General features: G+C 41.7%; 1 protein-coding gene across 1 annotated transcript; it reads left to right on the top strand.

The window, feature by feature from the left end:
* Nucleotides 1-4,659: 4,659 nt before the first annotated feature.
* Nucleotides 4,660-13,883, top strand: slc5a3b (solute carrier family 5 member 3b). The gene is made up of 2 exons (XM_019895465.1): nt 4,660-4,901; nt 10,240-13,883. The coding sequence occupies exon 2, from the start codon at nt 10,500-10,502 to the stop codon at nt 12,612-12,614; it is 2,115 nt and encodes a 704-aa protein (XP_019751024.1). The 5' UTR covers nt 4,660-4,901; nt 10,240-10,499; the 3' UTR covers nt 12,615-13,883.
* The last annotated feature ends 7,760 nt before the right edge of the window (nt 13,884-21,643 follow it).

Raw genomic sequence — 21,643 nt, forward strand, 5'->3', positions numbered from 1 at the left:
TTTGGAATAGGGTTTATACATCTCAGACCAAAAAAAAAAATGTAAGAACTTGTTGACCGATGTTATTCACCAAAACCATCTTTGGTTGGTTTGTGGTGATGGTTTTACAGCTTTCACCACATCGACCCACTGCGCCTGCAGCCTTAATTCAATCAAGGCATAGGTGTTACTTTAGAAAAACCTCAACATACACCACCAAGCAGCAACACAAAAAGTATGAATACTGAAATAATTATTGTCTTGTCCCAATAAATATTTTCATAATTTGCTTCGTTGAACACAAGGGACAGATTAGTTGTACCTTCTACCGTCTTCTTGAAGAGCTTTTAATCCACAGGTTTAATACTCAGACCCAGCGGCCACATCCGGTCGCCCAACATCATGCTAAAATCTATCAAAATTTCAAAGTGTCATATGTAGCAAATGAAAATTTTCTCATATTGCAGCATTTTTTTTTGTTACTAAACCCCTTCTACAGTAACTTGAACAACTATTATCCTTTTAATTTTAAGATATTATCCATCCAGTTGTTGTGAATAATGGCAATTAAACCTTTATATGGGTTCATTGTTATTACGGTCTTTGAGGGGAAACTGTAGCCACAATGTGTTTTCTTTCCACCTGTCACTACACTTCGTTAACGTCAGTATATAAAGGTGCATATGGAGAAAAAAAAAATTAAATCTATCCATCCATCCATTTTTAACACTGCTTTTCTTGAAAGGGGTCGTGGAGAGTTGCTGAAGCCTATCCCGGCTGACTTATAATGGAAGGCGGACTACACCTTGAATTGGTCGCCAGTCAGTCACAGGGCACATATCAAGCCAAACAACCCTTCACACCCACATCCACACCATCCCTGAGTGGACACCGATACCACGCTGCCCACACACAAGTCAGTTGAATGTACCACTACACCATCAGCAAGTTAATTTTAACACTTAACGATGTGAAATGAGATCATTTCCCACAGCACTTTGGTCGAAATCTGTCACTATAAACTAACAACAGTGGTTGGGAATCAGTGGTTTCGACAATCCACAGAAGTGGTACTATGGTCCTGTATTTCAGTTCAACCAAAATTGTCTTCCCTTACCTAGATCCGGAGCGCCTTGCCGTGTCTTAAGTCAATATGTGTTGTGTGTGTGTGTGTGTGTGTGTGTGTGTGTGCGCGCGCGTGCAGAGTGTGTTTGTGTTTATATGTGATGAAGGGAGTGTTTTTTTTTTTTGTCCAGTACATTTCCATTCATCCATTATCCGATGGTTTATTTTTTCTGTATTGCCTTTTTAATGAATGAAAACTGCTAAACTGTGTAAATAAAATTAGAAATTTGATGTGACACTTAAGCTTAGTGAACGGCGGAAGTATTTTTTGACAGAAATTTGCTTCATGTACCTCCCATACAGTGCTGTGAAATAGTATTTACCCCCTTCCTGATTTCTGTGTTCTTTGCATATTTGTCATGTACAAAAGTTTCGATTCATCAAACCAATTTTAATATCACACAGAGACAACCAAATGAAATACAAAATGCAGTTTGTAAATGCCAATTTTATTTATTAAGGCACCAAAAAAAAAAAAAACTATCTGTCTCTATGTGAAAAAAGTACCCGCCCCCCAACCCCCCTTGTTAACTCACAAAGTAACTGTGACAGTCAAAGACAAGTTGAACCACTGGGAGGTAGGAGACAATGATTTTGTTGTTACTGCTGCCAAGGTGCTTGTTTTCATCCTTGCTGTCTCGCTGTTTGTTACCTAAAAGGATATTTAACACACCTCGGTGAAACTTTGCGCAAAGTGCAACCGTTTGCACTTTTGTGTGACTTGAGGGGCCAGCTCTATTGAACTAGACCTGCAGTTTTGCGTGTGTGCGTGTGTGGATGACACGTGCTGTGCAGTTTTAGACTGCGTGTTTTGAATGTGGCTTACCCACAAGTAGTTGGCTGGCTGTGAATGTTGCCCCCTTGCATCCCAAAGCAATAGAAGTATGTTGTGCACATGCGACCACATGCAATTGACTTGTGCATCTGCAAAGTCAGAGTGAAACAGCATTCCAAGTGTTTGTGCGTGTAAGGGCCCATCATCTCATTCGGCAGTTTAGGTGTCGTATCTCAGCTCCTCCTGTGTCGAGTTTGCATGTTCTATCCATGTCCTCTCACATTCCTGTGCAGGGGCGCCTTAACCAACTCATTGGCCCTGAGGCTAACTAACCATCAAAAAGAGGCTCCCTTACCCCAAACCTAACTGAGATGTTCTACACATTTTTCAACACTGACAAAAGGATCAGCACACATATTGATGCTTTTCATCAATTTTAATAAATATAACTAACATCCAACAAATCTAAAAAGTCATCCGAAGTCCACCAAAAGCTATTAGGTTAGTTTGCATGTCGCAATTCCAGTGTGCGCATTTTGCTTTTGGGGTTTCGTCATGTGCAAACTGGCAAATAGTTTTGTGAATTGCGGTGTAAACCACACACATACACACAAAAGAGTCAGTGTGCAAAACTGCCGTCAGGTCAGCCGACACTTGAAAATATGATGTCATGCCAGGCAGATTTTCAAATTTGTCAGTTGAGTGCAGTCAGGGCCTTCAAGGCCTTCTCTCCTGGCCCGAAATCGAATCCTGCACCTCTGCACTGTGAGGCTTACATGCAAACCAATCGACCACCATGCCACCTGCAAGTATGATATATTTTATTTATTTATACAACCACTGCAGGTGTCACAATATTGTACATAAAACACAAGGCAATAATAATCATACAATCATAAATTGCTAAATAAAATTAATTAAAATACACAAGAGCTCCCCAATGCCATATAGAATACAGAAGATTTAATTCTCTCCAGTTGCACATTGAAATTACTATTTCTAATAATACAAAGACAATAAAATGTTGCTAATGATCTCTCTGTCTGTCTGTCTATCTGCCTGCCAGTCAATGTTTGTTCATTTATTATCCCTCCCCCCCGTTTCCCCAGGCGGAACTTCCGCAAGTTGCCGCTGTTATTGACGTTAAATTTTCTGGTGAGATGAAATAGGTTCAACGATATGATGAATAAAACTTTAGAACGTTCTATTTGTTTCGAGGAGTGTGTCAAAACGTGGGCGTTGGAGATGGGTACTTAATACATTTAACTCGTTTGGGGGTCACGCGACGGACATATATACATATATAAACACATACGTCACCGTCGCGCAAGGCTCGCTGGGAAACATAGTTTTCTTCGAAATGGAAATTTACAACGTATCGGACCAGAAGAGCTAGTGGAAATTTACTCGCCTTCCCTCCCCCTGTAATATGCAGAGCCTTGTCTGCCGTTGCAGGATGTTTTGATGAAAGTCAACGGTTCTCCTCTCCTTGTTATCTCCCACTGACACTACAGCATTAAAAAAAAAAGATTAGATGACTATGTCATGAAGACAGTCACATGCCTCTTTATCACATGCACTATGATTGACTGTATGACCTCTTCAAAAGTTACAATGTAAATAGTGGAATATTCCACTGAAGGCGGAGGACTGTAACAACCATATACAACGATGACTCAGTAACCGTGGCATTGGACAGCTTGGGACAATATGAATGGCATGTTTCATCCTAGGGCATTGATGTCCTTTTGTTTCCATGCTAAAAGATGCTTTGCAAAGGCCTATTTATTGCAATAATTCATGTTTTGTTTTGATAAATCCATCAATAACTTAACTTTCCAGGGTTTTCTTAGAAGAATTAAAATGGAAACAAAACAATAAAATGAAAATTCCTATTTTATGTTGTTTTTTTTTTTTTTCTGAAGACCATGGGTGGGAAATCTGTGGCCCCAGCACCATACGTGGGATCAACCCACCATGTAATTTGAAAAATAAGAACATGTAACCCATCCATCTATTTTCTATCAGGCTTATCCTCATTTAGGTTGCAGGTAAATCAGAGTCTATTGCTTTTTTGGCAAGAGGTGGGCTACACCACGGAATGGTTGTCATATATAGACCAACAATGTGGGAAGAAAGATGTAACATCCACACAAAGGTAGAACATGCAAGCTCCACACAGGAAGGCAGCGCTTTGAACTCCCGATGGCTTTTATTATCAAGTGTGCTGCAGAAAGTTACCCCGATTCACTAAATTTGCCAATAAAGGTTGGGAATCACTGCACTAGGCCATTGTGCTGCCGCCATGTAAGCCTGTGCTCATCATGTATAACAATAAACTTATTAATAAATCTAGAATGTTCCCCAGCCTTGATCTGAGGGTATGTGCCACCCCCTAATCCGATTACAAATTCTCTCACCAGTCAGTTGAATGGGGAGTTGTGGCACTTTCTGTGATTTAATCAACGTGAAATTATTCACCAAAAATTCCGAATAAATAAAGCTGGTGAAATATTTACTTCTCCCCCTTTAATTCTTTTTTTGTGTATGACTTCACCTCTGTTAAAATAAAGAGAAATGCATTCAGGGGCGTGTCTTGAGGCGGAAGAAAATGCATTTGCCGATTTGCAGAAAAAGAGTGTTGAGATAATTCTCTTCTGGTATTATTATTATTATTATCATGATTATAATTATTATTACTTATTGCGTGTGTGTTGTTTCTCCAGCTTGACGCGTCACGGGTGAGCCACACGTGTGGGGCGTGGCGTTAGAAATACGTCCACTCGCTAAAAGGAGGAGAGGCGGTGAGGAGCTCTGACTTGTTCAACTCAAGTCCGTCATGCAGAAAGCAGCACACCCACAAAGACACAGAGGGACAACTTCCAACGAGGCTAAGCGACGAGACAATCTGGGCTTCTCCTCCTCCTCTTCGTCTTGCTGTTGACTTGCCCATCCTCACCTCCTCTCGTGGGGGGGGGGGGGTGTTGCCATCGCATCTCGCATCCAGACGCTAGCTTGAAAGGTACATGTTGTTATACTCTTCAGTTATCACCCTGACCACCACTTTTGCTCATACTTGTGTATACGTATCTATTTATGCACATATATGTACGACGTATTCTTTTTTCGCTTGTTTGTTTAGAGAAGCGCGTTGAGAAATGTGTATTCGCTCGGATTGTAAAGCAGTTGATTCATGTTTCGAGGTGCCTTCACGTGTCTTGCTAAACATCCAAAATTCGGGATTGTCTTTATTTTACGTACCAGAAATGAATATTTATTAATTTAAAATGCGTATTGGCGAACGTTTTATGTAGCGATACGGAGGCTCGTCAGCTACGCTGCAGAAAAAGCCACGCGAGTGATTCTTCTAGAAATTTCTCACCTTCTACTACGGAGGTTTCCAACCTCAGGAGCCCGGAACCAAAATGGGTCACAAGTCACTTTTTATTGGGTCAGACAAATAAATTTCACCCACTCAAAAAAAGAAGCCTGTTTAGTGTTTCACAATACTCTGTTTCATTTTCACCTTTATAAAGTTCTGTCTTCAATTTTAACTCCTGGCTTCTTGTAACATCAGTGTGTGTAGACACAAGTGACTAATGTAGAAATGATACAATATGGGTTCCCAACCTTAGGGGCCAACAGCCATAAAAGGCTATGGGGTATTTTTTTTTTAATTGGGTTGCATAATTCACCCTAAAAAAAGCCTTCTGTCACTCCTGTGTTCTCATAGGCCGCTTATTGATGTGGTTAGCACATCAGCCTTATGTCTCTGAGGTTCTGGTTTCAAATCTTGCCTCTGGCAACCAAATCTTATATAATAAATGAAAAAGAATTTGATGACTTGTGGTAAAAAATATGTCCTTAATGTATAGACGAGTGGCAGTTGTGTGTGTATGTAAAAAAGGTGGTGAGTAACTTTTTATTGGGGTAATGATGATGTGTCACCCCCCCAAAATTAATAATTGCTCTTTTTAATTAATTTGTTGCTCTAACATGCATTCCCAAAACATGCATTTTTGGTTTATTAAAGACTCTAAATTGACCATGGGCCCCGTGGAAAAGAGCTATAGGAAATGCAAAGATATGGATGTATTGTACAGCATGCACAAACAGCCACAACATAGTAGTACTTCCAACCAACAACCACAAAAGAAAACATTGTTAAATACCACCCTGACAACATCAATCAAAATGGAACATTATTACTCGAAGAAGATTTGGTCCAGCTCTTGTATTGGATCTTTTTCTTTTGTTGGCTGGTCAGTGTACAATGTGTGAATGTTATGGTAATGCATGAATCCGTTTTAGAGACCCTGATTCCTACTTTGAGTTGAAAAAGTAAGTGAAATCCTCTTACAGTCTTCTAATAAGTGACCATTATTCGCATGACTAAATCAGTCGGTCACTTCGCACAGTGAATTAAAGGAACATTTTTCCATCCAAGTTGCTGTGCAACCTTGCGAGGCATTCTGCATGCGTCAGCTTTGTTGTGCAGGTAGCCAGTGAGGTTGGGGGGGGGGGGCAGTGGATGTGGGAAGAGTTCAGTCGGCATTAGAGAATAAAGTGTGTGCATATGCATTGTTGTACCAGTAAATCTAATCCTCAGGGCTTAGTTGATTGACTTCTGTCAGCTTTGTGCACACTGGGTCTCGTGTCTTGTTGCAACACAAAAACAAAAATACCTGGCCCGTCTCCAGTTTCATCGCTCCTGCGAGGAGTTACTTGTCGGACACACTAGACTTTGTTCATTCTGTTACTAAAAGATAAGGGCGATACGAATTGATTTGACATCTGAATGTAAATCAGTCAGTTTTTTTGTTTGGAGGTTAGTGCCAGCGATAATTCGATTGTAAACTTTACAAGATGGGCTGTTTTTAGAGGCATAGCTGACTAAACATACGTTTTGTCTCAAAACCCGTGTATTTGGACATCATTTCCAAGAGGAACAGTGTATTTTTGCTTTAAACTTTCAGGAATACAAAAACATTCAACTCTTCGAAGGAATCCAGAAAAATACCTCAGTGCATGAGATTACAAATAAAATCCTACGAAATTCCTATACAGGCTTCTATAACTCGTACAAACAAAAACTAATCCAAAATTAGTTCTTTCAAAGGAGTCAACAATTCAAGAGCATACTTTGTTCGTTCTAAATCATATTCAATTTCAGTGACCATGGATTTTTAGTGTTCTAAATGTAAATATTCAGCAGCTCCCATGGGGGCCTTAGCTCGACTTGGAAAATTCAAGTGCATGCTTTTTATTTAGTTTGTGCTTTATATATTTATTTCTTGTTTGTACATAATCGCACTGACATTTTATGTGTCAGTGCTCTAAAATGGAGGTTCTCCAAACTTTTTTTTTTTTACACTCAGCACCACCAAAGAAAAAAATACATGGCTCTCCAACTACCACCATCACGACCACCGTAGATTAATAGCAGCTTCCTAGGCCTAAGTGTTCATTGAAAACGAGACAGATGAGAAGTTTTATTCCTAAAAAGAAAATGTATGAAAGTTTGTCAACATTTTCCCCCAGTTCCTATCCCCCGTGATTAGCGGGGATCGACTGTAAGGAACCTGAATAAAATTTACCCGGTTTCATCGTCTGTCCGTGTCAGTAAGGTCGTTGTCAGGCGGGGCAATTGGCAGAAGAACTCATAAAAAAAATAAATAAATAAAATAAAATAAAAAAAAAAAATTGTTTTTTACTATTTCAAATTTAAACAAATTCCTACCACATTAGTTTTTTGATTTTGTCCCAACGTGAACCAAAATGTCACAATTTGGAACCGGGTTTGATTTCAGGCCAGTCTACGACGAGGCAACGAGTCTTCCGTTGCCTCGTTTTAGAGTCTTTGTTACCTCGGTTTTATCACTGATTACTGATCCGTGTTCTCTGTTACCACAGTTAATATCATCTGTCCGTGTCCTCTGTTGCCACGGTTAAACTACACACCGATCCGTGTCCTCGAAATGTCACCACAGTTAATAATCGGGCCATGTCCTCTGTTACCACGGTTAAACGGTCGGCGTCCTATGTTACTGTGCTTCAACAGTAAGTGTCCTCTATTACCACGTTTAAACAATTCGTGTCCTATATTACCACGCTTAAATCTCAGTTTATTTAACACGGTTAAAATTAATCAAATTTGGAGATACTCTAGACTACTGGTGTCAAAGTCGAGGCCCGGGGGCCAGATTTGGCCCGCCACACCATTTTATGTGGCCTGCAAAAGCAAATCAAACATGGCAACTTCCATGAGGATTGCTAAAATATGTACCACAATTTTTAATTCTCACATGTAATAAATAAGAGAGATAATGTATACATTATCTTGTTGCCAAACACCCCATTACAGTAACTTAAACAATAGTTCAAGAAACCGTTATTCTTGACTTCTTCATATGATTTCAGTCGGAATGGCCCTCCAACAGTAATGGTAACTAAAATGTGGCCCGCGACGAAAATGGTTTTGACACCCCTGCTCTAGACGGTGACACCATCGTACCGACCATCTCCCAAATCAAAAAAATATTCAATACGCAGAATTTATGATCATCACATCGGGGGCACCATTTTAAAGCAAGCTGAATAAAATGTACCCATTTAGAGTTACTGGTTCCTTAGCGTGTTGGGTTTTTTTTTTTTGTGTGTGCAAAGATTACTCAATCAGCGACAAAATAACTTCACCAAGTGTATTTCCCCAACAGAGGATTCTAATGCCTACAGCAGAGTCTGAGTGGAGCGTTTGCAGAATGACCCCAAACTATCTGACTTGAAGCTCTTTTTATGCAGTTGTGAGTTATGTGGTGGGGTGTTGACATCATCTGGTTGGTCAAGAGTCCATTGAGATCAGAATTTGCTGGGCAAATGATGGGCTCATTCGAGCCTCAGGTTTCGGGGCGTCTGTGGTCAAGGTGTCTGTTTTCGCGCCACAATGGTGTCTGCTATGCTGTTGGTTGACGCCGTCCTAGACGAGCTTCAGACGATCCTGCGGTCGTTGATTCACTTCATTTACTGGAACGTCTGCAACAGTTGTTACCTAACCCCCCCCCCCCCCCCCCCCCCCCCCCCGTGCCCTCATTTACACCGATTGTCATGCAGATGAAGTATGGCCCTGTTTTTAAGGATATTCCGCCGGCCCCCCCGACACCCCCCTGACCCGACACCATTCATGTTATTTGGGCAACTTTTTTGCAGGCGTTGATCCGCTGGGCTCGCACGGATCTACGACAACATGTGGCACGGAGGTTTCGCCTTTTGGTGTCACTCGGCTACCCGAATCAAATCTTTTAATTTTAATGTGCGCTATTTGCAGTCTGGTTCGGTCCCCGTGTCTTTAGGGGGCGTGGCCTAGTGCCTAATTACTGGGTGGATTTCAGATGCCAGCTTTCAACACATAAAGTGTGAGTGCTAAATTTCACAACGCCGCCCCGGAATTGTTCAAATTTTAAAAAAATAATTCTCAACCATCATGCTTCTGTACATTTGTGGTCTAAATGGAAATGTGGTCATACAAAAAAACGTTATGTGCTGTCAAAGGGAGCATCAACAACAACAACAACAAAAAAAAGAAATAAAATAGCCAGTTTCACTATTCTTTCTACTCTTGTTTTTTTAAAAATGCAATTTTAATGCTGCGGGTCACACAAGACGGCGAGCATTACGTTAATTTTACAAATTGATTTGAATATGTCAGGAACAGATCGTCTTTCGTTCTGCTTTACGAAGACCAAATGTCATGTGATTTTTTTTTTTTCCCTGCCGATTTTCTTTTGGATTTATAACCTTTGACTTAGATGACTTTTAGTTTTCATCCCTTTTTACATGACAAACAGGCATACTCGTAACTGATGAATTTTGGAATTTTTTGGCATGCAAGTTAGACCTCGCATGAGTTCATTCAAGTACCACTGCATGTTTGTGTTGTGACTCTTTGATTGCTTACATAATATTAAGCTTCTTTGCAAGTTTACAGTGGCCGTGCTTAATCTTGGTTTTTTTTTTGTTTTTTTGCCCAAAAGATTAAACCGCAAGGCTAAACCAATTTGAACATTAACCTGATGTTCACCTCGCAACTTTTCGCCACTATTGAGCAAATGTGCATCCGCCATGTTATTGGTTGCCTTATTTATCTTATTTGTTTTGGGTACTAAAATGCCAAACACCTATTTCATGTTTATGCCTTGTAAATGTCGTGTCCTTTGGTTGCCTTATTTATCTTATTTGTTTTGAGTACTAAAATGCCAAAGCCTATTTCATGTTTATGCCTTGTAAATGTCGTGTCCAGAAACCTTTCCGTCTTCAATAAAACCTCTAATGAGGTGTTTTTCTTTGCCTTTGGTGTCTTGCAGGAACAAAAACTCCTGACTTTTCTTGACCAGAGGCCCACCAGCGCCCTCTAAAAACTAAGGCAACCTGAGTGCCGGTGGATAACCCCGATCCGAAGCGCAGCTTAGCGAATTAGACCAGACCGTGGAGACTACAGCTTCCATCCAGACAGCAAACCAAAGCGGGGCATTTCTGCACTTTTTTCTTATCCTCTTTGGTGTCAAACGGCTGCCGCTGTTTCAATTTCCGCCAAGAAGTTTTGATTTTCACGTCATCTGTCAAAATGGGGCCTGGAATGGAAGCGGCCGACATCGCGGTGGTCGCGCTGTACTTCGTCCTCGTGCTTGTCATCGGGTTTTTCGCCATGTGGAAAGCCAACCGCAGCACCGTGAGCGGCTACTTTCTGGCCGGACGCTCCATGACGTGGATAGTGATCGGCGCCTCGCTCTTCGTGAGTAATATCGGCAGCGAACATTTCATCGGACTGGCCGGCTCGGGAGCGGCGGGTGGCTTTGCGGTGGGAGCCTGGGAATTCAACGCCCTTCTGCTTCTGCAGCTGCTCGGCTGGGTGTTCATTCCTGTGTACATCCACTCGGGAGTGTTCACCATGCCCGAATACCTGTCCAAACGTTACGGCGGCAATCGACTCAAGGTCTATTTTGCTTCCCTGTCGGTTCTCCTCTACATTTTCACCAAGCTGTCGGTAGACTTGTACGCCGGCGCGCTCTTCATCCAGGAGTCCCTCGGGTGGAATCTTTACCTGTCTATAGTCCTGCTCATTAGCATGACCGCGCTTCTCACTGTCACCGGCGGGCTGGTGGCTGTTTTGTACACAGATGCTCTTCAGGCCGTGTTGATGATCGGCGGAGCTTTAACATTAACCATCATCAGCCTCGTTAAAGTGGGTGGGCTCGAAGGCGTCAGATCGAAGTATATGGAAGCCGTCCCCAATGTTACCGCCATCTTGGCCACTGGGAACTATTCCTATTCTCCCTCCTGCCGGATCCATCCCAAACCCAACTCCCTTCGCATTCTCCACGGCCCCTTGGATGAAGACATTCCATGGCCGGGCTTCATTCTCGGCCAAACCACCGCCTCCATTTGGTACTGGTGTGCTGACCAGGTCATAGTTCAGCGAGTGCTTGCAGCAAAGAACATTGCTCACGCTAAGTGCTCGACGCTCATGGCGGGCATCCTGAAGATCCTTCCCATGTTTGTCATTGTCATCCCGGGCATGATCTCCCGCATCCTGTTCGCAGACGAGATCGCCTGCATCGGGCCCGAGCACTGCATGGCGGTGTGCGGCTCTCAGGCGGGCTGCTCCAACATCGCGTACCCCCGCCTGGTCATGGCCGTGATGCCCGTGGGACTCCGCGGCCTGATGATGGCGGTCATGATCGCCGCCCTGATGAGTGATCTCGACTCGATCTTCAATAGCGCGAGCACCATCTTCACCCTGGACATCTACCAAACGGCTCGAAAGAAGGCGTCCCAGCGCGAGCTGCTCATCGTGGGTCGCCTTTTTGTGGTGGTCATGGTGGTCATCAGTATCGCCTGGGTTCCCGTCATCATCGAGATGCAAGGCGGCCAGACCTACCTTTACATCCAGGAGGTGGCCGGCTACCTCACCCCGCCCATCGCCGCCCTCTTCCTGCTTGGCGTGTTCTGGAAGCGGTGCAATGAAAAAGGGGCATTCTGGGGAGGCATGACCGGTTTCATTCTGGGTACCATCCGACTCATCCTGGCTTTTATGTACCGCCAGCCTCGCTGCGACCAACCAGACACCCGACCTGCTTTCATCGTTCACGTCCACTACATGTATGTGGCAGCCGGTCTGTTCTGGATCTCGGGTTTTGTGGCTGTGGTGGTCAGTCTTCTCACATCTCCGCCGGATGAGGAGCAGATTCGCACCACAACGGTGTGGGGACTCCGTCACGTCGAAAAGTTGCCCGAGAGCAAAAAGGACAGAGAGCAAATGTACGGGCTGACTGAGAAGAGCCACTGCAATGGCGACGCGAGCTTGCACAAAGGTTTGCCCCCGGATGTCAGAAAGGAAAGGTGTCTGGACGGCGCCGATATCAAACTCCTGGTCCCGTTCACCGATCACGACCCGGCCACTCCCAGCGCAGAGCCGTCGCCCGCCACCACCCCCGCCGACAGGTTTGGAAAACTGGATGAGGGAGAACGCCACGAGGCCAGCCGCTGTATTCGCGTCCTGGACTGGTTTTGCGGCTTTAAGGAGCCATCGCAGGACGCTCAGCCAAAAACGCCCCAGGACAACGCCAGGGTGATTGCGGAAATGCTGCACGAGCCCCCGCGAGTCAAACTTCTCCTCAATATTGGCCTGTTTTGCGTCTGCTCCGTCGGCATCTTCATGTTTGTCTTTTTCTCGCTGTAGTCACTCCTTGCAATCGACTAACTGGTAATGACTGGTTGGGGGAGAAGGCCGGGGGGGGGGCTTTTACCGAGGTGAACTTCGTTGTCGCGGGGGACCTGTTACACACAGATGAATTTATAAAGCTTTGAAAAGCTCGGTCTGTAATATTTACAGTTGTCTTTTGTAGCTCTCTAACAGGGATCTAAGCTTGTTCTAATCATTTTTTTTGGAATGATCAAAGCTTCCCCACCAACACAAATGTACTCCTTTTCAAGACTTTTTGAAGCTTATCTGGGCACTTGGCTGTCCATTTTGTACAGCGTTTGATGTTAATCTTGCACTCTGTATATCTACATCTTGAGGATCGTTTTACTCCAAGTGAATTTTAATATTGGCCTTATTTGACATATGCACTCTTGTTTTTGTTTTTTTTTGTGAAAAGTTCTGTGATTTATTTCTTGTTGACTGTGACTGTAAACTGAGTTGCTACTGGAGCATTCATGTGTTAAGAGTTTATTTAAGATTGTAGACCATAAACGTTGTGTTCTGAAGCTCATGCTGCTTTGGTTTTTAATTTAGAGGTGTGTCTGTTAATCTTTCTTTTGACCTGGACATTACAATTAGCATACCTCATGAAGTAAATCCAAACCAAGCCTCCCTTCTGTATGAGGGACCATTATGACCCCCCCCCCCCACCCATCTAATCCGATCAAGATTTGCCTTTCTACGGGTGTACACTTATAATTATCAAACACTTGGGATGACATCCCATATTAAAATAGAAAGAAAAAAAAGCACAAAATTGAGATTGTTTCGTATGGTACTTACCCGTGTGTGTCGTTCAAAATGTGTTATTAGCAGTTGTTTTTGATGTTAATTTTGAAAACCAACAACAACAAAAAAAGTTTTTATGTACTACTATAGCATAACAACAACAAAAAAAGTACTCGTGATTCTGTATCCATCTATATTTTAAGCGTATCTTATGTTAAGTTCAAAAAGTGTGTTAAGTCTGTTGCGTTTTATTAAAATATTTTATTTTATTTTGGTTTCTTTCAAATATCATTCTCAAGTATATCTACTGTGGCGGCGTGTACGCAATACACTAAGTGTATACATTTGTTTTGCAAGTGCAACTTTTGTACAAGTTTTTACCAAATGTGTCTTAGTGTGAGTTTCTAGAAGGGGTGCTGGGGGTGTGGGGGGGGGTCATGGAGAGTCAAATAATAGACAAACAATGTTTTATACTCAAACTTGTGTGCTGTGTCATTAAAGCCATCTGATAAATCAGCTTTGTTGTGTCGTAGCTTTTCAGTTAGCTGTATCTTAATAACAGACAGTCACTGTTGGATTGGGTTTCGTTGAACAAGTTTCATTGTCTGTAGATAATCAAAAAAAAAAAAAATATATATATATATATAGATAGATATCTGTCTATATATATATATATATATATATCCTTATTTAAATTGTGTTAAGTGTGACAGCACAACTGTTTATTAATGTCAGCCATAAATGATGAAAGATTTATTGTGACTGTTATAGTGATGATCACTGGGAAAGAGCTTTAAACCTTTTTTTATTTTTTTTTTGGTGACAGATACATGTTATTTTTATGGAGTTTGATGAGATTTTGAATAAAGAATTTTGTGAAAATAAAAAAACAAACATGATTGTTGTTATTAATGAGTAATTGTTACAAATATGGTAGACTGTGTAATTGAACAATTAATCACATTCAAAGCAACTGAGAGGTATGAACCGTGAGAGATTCTACCGATGGTCAATTTTATCAGCCCCAAAACAGTCCTTCTCTATCTTTTTATACAGTGCTGTCTTAAAAATTGTGAAATTCAGTTGAAGCGATCATCAAAAGTGAGCTATATTTTATTCAGAAAAAATTTAGTTAACGTTATTGTGAACCCCCGTAACATTTGTAGTTTGTACATTAACTGTTTAAAAATGACGTCATTGAAAAATTATTCAGTTTAACTGTTTTGTAGCCAAGTACAATCTAAATGATCAAAACACATTTGAAAACAAACAGTTCTTGAAGAATAAACGCACCAAAAAGTTAAATACAACTGAACTCTACTTAGCGTTACGCCAAGCAACTTTGGAGAATCACTGCAGGAAGATCAAGGAAAAATACAGTTAAAACTACGCGTGGAAGTCCATCAATCCATTTTCTACACCACTTGTCCTGTTCAAGGTATCGGGGAAATGGAGCCTATTCTCGCTAAAATGACATTAGACAAAAGTCAGATCGGTCGCCCGTAAATCACCGAGCACATATAAAGACAACCAACCCCGGCTGAAGCCGCTTTATGGATCATGTGGTCAGAAAAGCGGCAAGTCATGAGACGTCACTCTAAGCAACTGTTTGAAGATCTCCTCAAGCAATTTTGAATTCAAACCAGATGAGACGCCTTCCGCCAGAGGGAAATAACTCATTTCGTTGCCATGTCCGACATTCAGTGATATATTTAGTTGTTGCGTTTCTGTAGTGCTTGACAAGGATTACATAAGGTCTCGGTTAGGTTTTATTAATCTTTACAGATGCAGAAGACGATTGGCTGATTGCGCCCTTTACGCGTGCAACCAACCGAGAAGCTTGAAGTTCATGACCGCACTTGATCTCTTCAAGACGATGCACTTCTGTGGTTTTATATTTGATACCTTGAATTTCTTGTCTTTAGTCATACCTTTTAAGACCTTTTAAAAAGTCACGTGATCTGTATTGGCATTTAGATGGTGACTTGTTACACTGTCCGGTGACTTACGGCAGGCAACAAGATAATGTAATGTAGCCTGTGCTTAACCAGAAACGCAAGCAAAACGTAAAGAATGTCATGTTTTTTGTTTTTATTATACTTTAGAGCCCCCAGTACCCCATCACACCCCCCCACCACCCTCTTTTCCTGAAAGCTTGAAGGCAAATAAGCAGCAGATGCAGATGATTTCAAACAACATTTTTTTTTCTCGAAACCCCCCACTTCCTCATTTCCAATCAGGAAGTGTGCAGTAGAGTTCATTCCGATTGTGACTGTGACCTCTATGGCACTGTGCAACATTCTTAAAATCATGGCCTTAACAACACCATGATGCATAGACATTGAGAGGTCATATTTTGTTTGTGCAAAATATGAGAAACTCCACTCAGTATGATTTAATGCAGTTGTACGTAGCTTTTAGCTATAACTATAATAATAAAGGTTACATTAATACCATAAGATGTGCGTTCATCAAAAGGGAGCGTTATCTTTTTCAATTCTGAATTCTTGACATTTGTATTGGATTTCAAGAGAGCAGGGGTCGCTAACGTGGTGCCTGCGGGCACCGGGTAGCCCCCATGAGCTTTTATAGGTCAACCATAACTAAAAAAAAAAAATGAAAAGGTCTCAAAAACCTTATGCACTTGGAAAAGGTGAAGCTATTTTAAATTTTGCGTCAAAAATACGGTTAGGGAGATATAAAGCCATCTCTAATTTGAGTGAGCAAATTTTATATTTTATATATATATATATATATATATATAACCTTTCTGGATGTCAGCCACTTTGTCAATTTGTTGGTGCCATGCAGGGGCTTGTCTTTCCATGGGAGTCCATCTAGCTCCTTCTCCTTATTGAGCTTCTGTTGGCTGGCGCATTCACAATGCCGGTCAGCCCCGGCCGGAGACCTTCATCTCGATTGGAGGCCTGTTGTTTCCTCCTGGATAATGCCCATGCTTTGCGTACATTCCCAGGATGTTGGACTCCATGCATTGTAAGGAGCTTTCTTATGAACATATCTTATTACAAATACACATGTTAAATATGGTGGTCTTTTTTTTTTTTTTTAATGCCTCCTTGCCTTGATCGTTTGTTCCCAACTTTTGTAACCTCTGACATAACTGCATAAAGGCAGAATTTGTTGCCCCATTTTATTGCCCCCCCCGACCCCCTGCCAGACATGACAGATTAATGACAGATAACAAAGCCTGGTGTTCCTGGACAGGCTGTCCAGTAATGAGACACATTCCCAATGGATAGGCGAGGTGTCACCACTAACAAATTCACAGACTGGGAGTGCAATTACAAATTATTTTCTGTGGATATTATACTTATTTTGTGGCCACAAATCAGCATTGTTTTACTTTTTTTTTTCCATGCCATGTCATGTCTGGGACAGTTTATCACTATACGTATATAAGTATGCAAGGTAAAATGTGTGGAAACAATAAACAATGACAGCTTGATGACCATGAACGTCTTCAACAATGCCCTATTGTAACGCAACATTTCTGTTTAACGTCCCTCAGGAAAACAGGGTGTGCTTGCATTCCCGCATGCAATATTAGATGTTGTTTTGACGGACTTTCATTTTGACTAAATTCACATCGTCACTCAGCGCAGCACCTCTCCTCCGGGTTTTGACCTCCGCCCTCCCTCTCTCCCTGCTTCTGTGTCTCTCTCAAGAGGAAACCCCATGATATTGTCCTGGTGGAAAACTACTGGCATTCAGGGCCAAGCTTTGTTCATTGTCTCGTGTTGGACGGGCGCAAAAACACGGCGCGTCTTCTGTAACGAATGCGATTTTATTAGTCAGGGCTTGTTATCAAGCAGTATAAACTTGGGAAGTAACACGAATAAAAGCAAAAACACACAACAATAAAAAATGAGTGTGGAGATTATTATCGTCCTTCAAAGTCAACTCAAGGCAACCCGTTTCCTCGCCTAAAGGCCCACTGAATGGGAATTTATCATCACAGGGGTGGTGATCTTTCTTTTTAAAAACTTGTGGATACGGCTTCTTGTCAAGCCGCATAATTGAACGATTTATATAGCTAGATGATTTAGATTGGGTTACCGTTTGGGTTCAGGAATGTCATTTCTCATGAGAAAAGGAAGACGCACGGTCAACGTTTCACGGCTTCTCAATCAGGTTATGGTCTTATCGAGTAATCTGGTGGGGAAGTCTTTGTAGGTGTTAGGTTACCAAGCAACAACTCTGGATCCTCTCGGGAACGATGTGGTCCCCTAAGGTCGATGAGTTACTGTGCACCGTCTCTTCTGTGTATTCTGGGTTAGCAGTAACAATCATCCATCCAATGTTGAAGGTGCTTGTCCTCATTAGGGTCACAGGTTATTGGGTGAGAGGTGGGGAACACCCTGGACCAATTGCCAGCCAATCGCAGGACGCATACAGTATAGTACAGTCAGAAAAATTTGCAAATACACTCCAATTCTGTATTTTTGTTTCATGATTTAAGAATTTCCTCAAGTGTAGATTAACACTTAAGCCATCGACATTTTGAAAAATAAATGATAAAATTATTTGGTTCCCCCCGCCCCCCAAAAAAAGGTTGATCAAATTAGAATGTGCATTGTAGTTTAGATTCTTCAAACGATGCACCTTTTGTCCAGATAACACCTTAACTCGTCTTGCGACACTATTTCCTCAATCAGATTTGTACGCTTGACAAGTATGATGGATATCAAATCCAATTCAGAATAATCCTGGCATTCATGGACTTGTTACTGCATCATTTTTAGAAAAAGAAAGTATCAGATGGGTGGGGGGGGAGGTTGATAATTTTCAAAATCATTGATTTGTAACAGGGATTGAAAAGAAGCAGTCTAATTAGTCACGTCGTCACATGGTAGTGTGAAGTGGGGTTAGGGGGTGACTCTTTTGTATTGTCCTCAAGCTTCTCCCGGAACTTGGATGTCAGTCAAGAGTGTGACAACGAGACGACATCATTCTTCTTTCATAAACACCGAGAAAAAAAAACCCCAACTCCGAACAAAGTGCGGTGAAATTCCTGATATTGTGTCCATAAATCAATTTAATAGCCCCTTGATAGCACAAAGAAACGTGCTAATATGAAGTAAGCAGGAAATCTAATCTCAGGGGGATGCTGCTTAATGCATTTGAATCACTAGCACACTTCCTTTCGTTATTTAAGATAACAGTCAGGCAGAGTTGTTGATGAATTTCTGATGAAGCATTTTGTTGATGCGGGAAAAGTAGTTCAAAAATGATGTTAACAATGTCGTTAGTTACAGTGTACGCCGAGCAAAACAAGTCTTTATCTCGAGCACATGGGGACTATGAACTCATAACTTGAGAATGTAGGTGAAGGTGAATGGAAAACTTAAAGACATGTGAGCGAGGCCTCGGGTGACAACAAAGTCTGTTTATGTTTCATCCGTCCGATATTTGGACCCTTATCTTATCATTCTCCTTTGTCTTGACCCATCAAATTGGCCCTGAGGTTCTGAATGATGAGCTTGGCAAGGCATCGTCAATTCAGTTTTATTTGTATTGTGCCAATTCACAACAGAAATGATGTCAAGGCACGCATTCTCCTCAACTGAACCCTCGGGGCTTGAGGAGACAGGGGCAAGGTCAAAAGCCCACAAGGAAAGAAACTTCCAACAGATCCAAGACTCGTGCTTTGACCAGTTGGGTTGAGATAAAGTGAGAGAGGAGAGAACGATAGGATGGAATAAAAAGAGATAAGAAGAAAGAAACAGGGGCATCTGCGACAAAGCGGGACAAAGAAAAAGCTTCGTCGTATCGGAACAGTCTGATTAATGGATTGGTCATTAAAACATAGCACATTTACCACTGAGGCAGAAATATGAACTGAAAAACAAGAACATGTCATCGTCAAACTGGAAGCCGTGTTAAAACGGAGATTAACCGGTTAAGTAGGAAAGAATGTGAATGAGCGGCGAAAAACAGAAAAGAGCTCATATAATGCAAATGGCACACACCCATGTAAATAGTGTCGTCATTAAACAAGGTTCAAACCGCTTGCTGTCAAGTGGGAAAAACCCGTTTCATTCATGTCAGCCCATCGTCACAGAAGTCAAATGAGAAGATCGTACACCGCCTGTCAACACCCAAACAAAACCCGAGTGGCGTGGACGTTTATCGTCGCATAAGACCAAGGAACGAGATGATGTCGTAGTTGACCGTCAACATCGCAGAAATATGACTACCTGACTGTAAAGCAACCATCACCACCATCTTTATCAAAGAGGAACTTTTTTTAAGTGTGCTGATAAGAATAGTGAGCGTGTGTCTGCCTTCCGGACCAGATCTGGAAAATGGCTCCAAAGGAGAGAAGCCTGATATAATCAAGAGGCAACAATGACTAGTTGAAAGACTGAAGAGAAGCCTTTTTTCTCCATCTTAATTTTATCATGCAGTAAATATATTTTCCCCAATTTTCAACTCACTGCTTTGGTGTTATTAACTTGTCCGGCTTTGAATAACTGATTTCCCATGGACAATAAAATCCAGCTTAGTAACAACCAGAAAAGTTCATCATATAAAATAAACAGTTGATTAGCCTTCAGGTATGACAAACACTTATCCTAATAAGCATATGTAAACTTTTGGTGTCGGTGTTTTTATTGACTTTGTAAACTGGGAGGGAGTATGATAAAGAGTCTAATTATAAATACAAGAAAATCCAGTGGTACCTCTACTCACGAAGGTCTCTTCATACGAAAAATTCAAGTTCCGAAATGCTTCAACCGGAAAATATTGCCTCTAAAAGAAATTTCAAGATGCGAAAGGTAAAAATACAGTATGGGCTGATCGTTGCAGCTCCGAGGTTCCTGAACGCAACATACTTATAGCTGCTCTGCCATTGGCTACTACCGAGCATCATCCTGGCATCCCATTGGCTAAGAGGGACCTCTATGCGCATATGTCTATGTGTGTAGATAGATGAGTAGATAGCTGTAAGCAGCGTCCTGGTCATTCGCCCCTTGGGCCGTGAGGCGTAACGATAGTGTTACGTAATTGTGAATCATCTAGAAGAAGTGTTCACCACTCGGCGATCGCTCACTATGCTGATGTTTACCTTGGACATTTTCGAAGGATTGTTAAAAGCCGACAAAAGCAAACGTCCTTGGATCAGCTCTTTACAAAACGCCAGGCCAAAACCATTTCTGAGAGATAACATGGACTAAAGAGGGCAAAAAAACGATGAGGACGTGGTTAAAAGTTAAATGGACCATCATTTTTATTCTTTATTCGTTGTTTTTTTTTTTACATTATGCAATACTCTCAGTTATTGTGCAATAATCAAATTGTAACATGTATTTGTTACATATTTTGATGCATTTTTATGCTATAGAAAACATATACAGTCAAATCTCGGCTTTCGAACGTCTTTCGACTTTTTTAAACCTCGGATTACGACCGAAAATTGGTTCTCCAACAAACTGAGCGCACTTGAATGCGCTATTTGTCTCCTCTCGCCTTCCTTACACGAGGAAGTGACGGGCAATACTCTGTTATTGTGCAATAATCTAATTGTAACATGTATTTGTTACATATTTTGATGCATTTTTATGCTTTAGAAAACATATACAGTCAAATCTCGGTTTTCGAACGTCTTTCGACTTTTTTAAGCCTCGGATTACGACCGAAAGTCGGTTCTCCAACAACCTGAGCGCACTTGAATGCGCTATTTGACTCCTCTCGCCTTCCTTACACGAGGAAGTGACGTTACCTCTGGTAGACGAGGAAGTGACGCTTCCTCGTGTAGCGTTCCAATGTGAGCCGACTGCTCAATAAAGATTTTTTTTTTTTAAAGCGCGTGGTTTCGGCAGACCACCATTCTATAGCTGACTGGGAGCTAGAGTTCAGACTTTAGAGCTGGAGTAACATGCTCCGATCTCTTTATTCTGGGTATGTCTGAATTTTGGGGGGTAGCTTGGCTTTTCCTATTTTACTGACCAGCAGCAGACCACCATTCTATAGGTGACTGGGAGCTAGAGTTCAGACTTTGGAGCTGGAGTAACATGCTCCGATCTCTTTATTCTGGTCAGAACCCAAGCCGCAGTGTTCTGAATGAGCTGCCGTTGTTTCACGCTTTTTGGAGTGATTCCACTTGGAGGACCATTACAATAGTCAAGTGTACTTATCCCCTGAGGTGGCCTGAACTTTTGGGATTATTTGTAATACAAAGAAAACAGAGAAATTATCCAACACGGCAAATTCCTTAATGTCAACAGATAAAATGTCAATATCTGATGACCACA

This window comes from Hippocampus comes, unplaced genomic scaffold (genome assembly GCF_001891065.2).
Source record: "Hippocampus comes isolate QL1 unplaced genomic scaffold, H_comes_QL1_v1.1 scaffold237, whole genome shotgun sequence".
NCBI classification, from domain to species: Eukaryota; Metazoa; Chordata; class Actinopteri; order Syngnathiformes; family Syngnathidae; genus Hippocampus; species Hippocampus comes.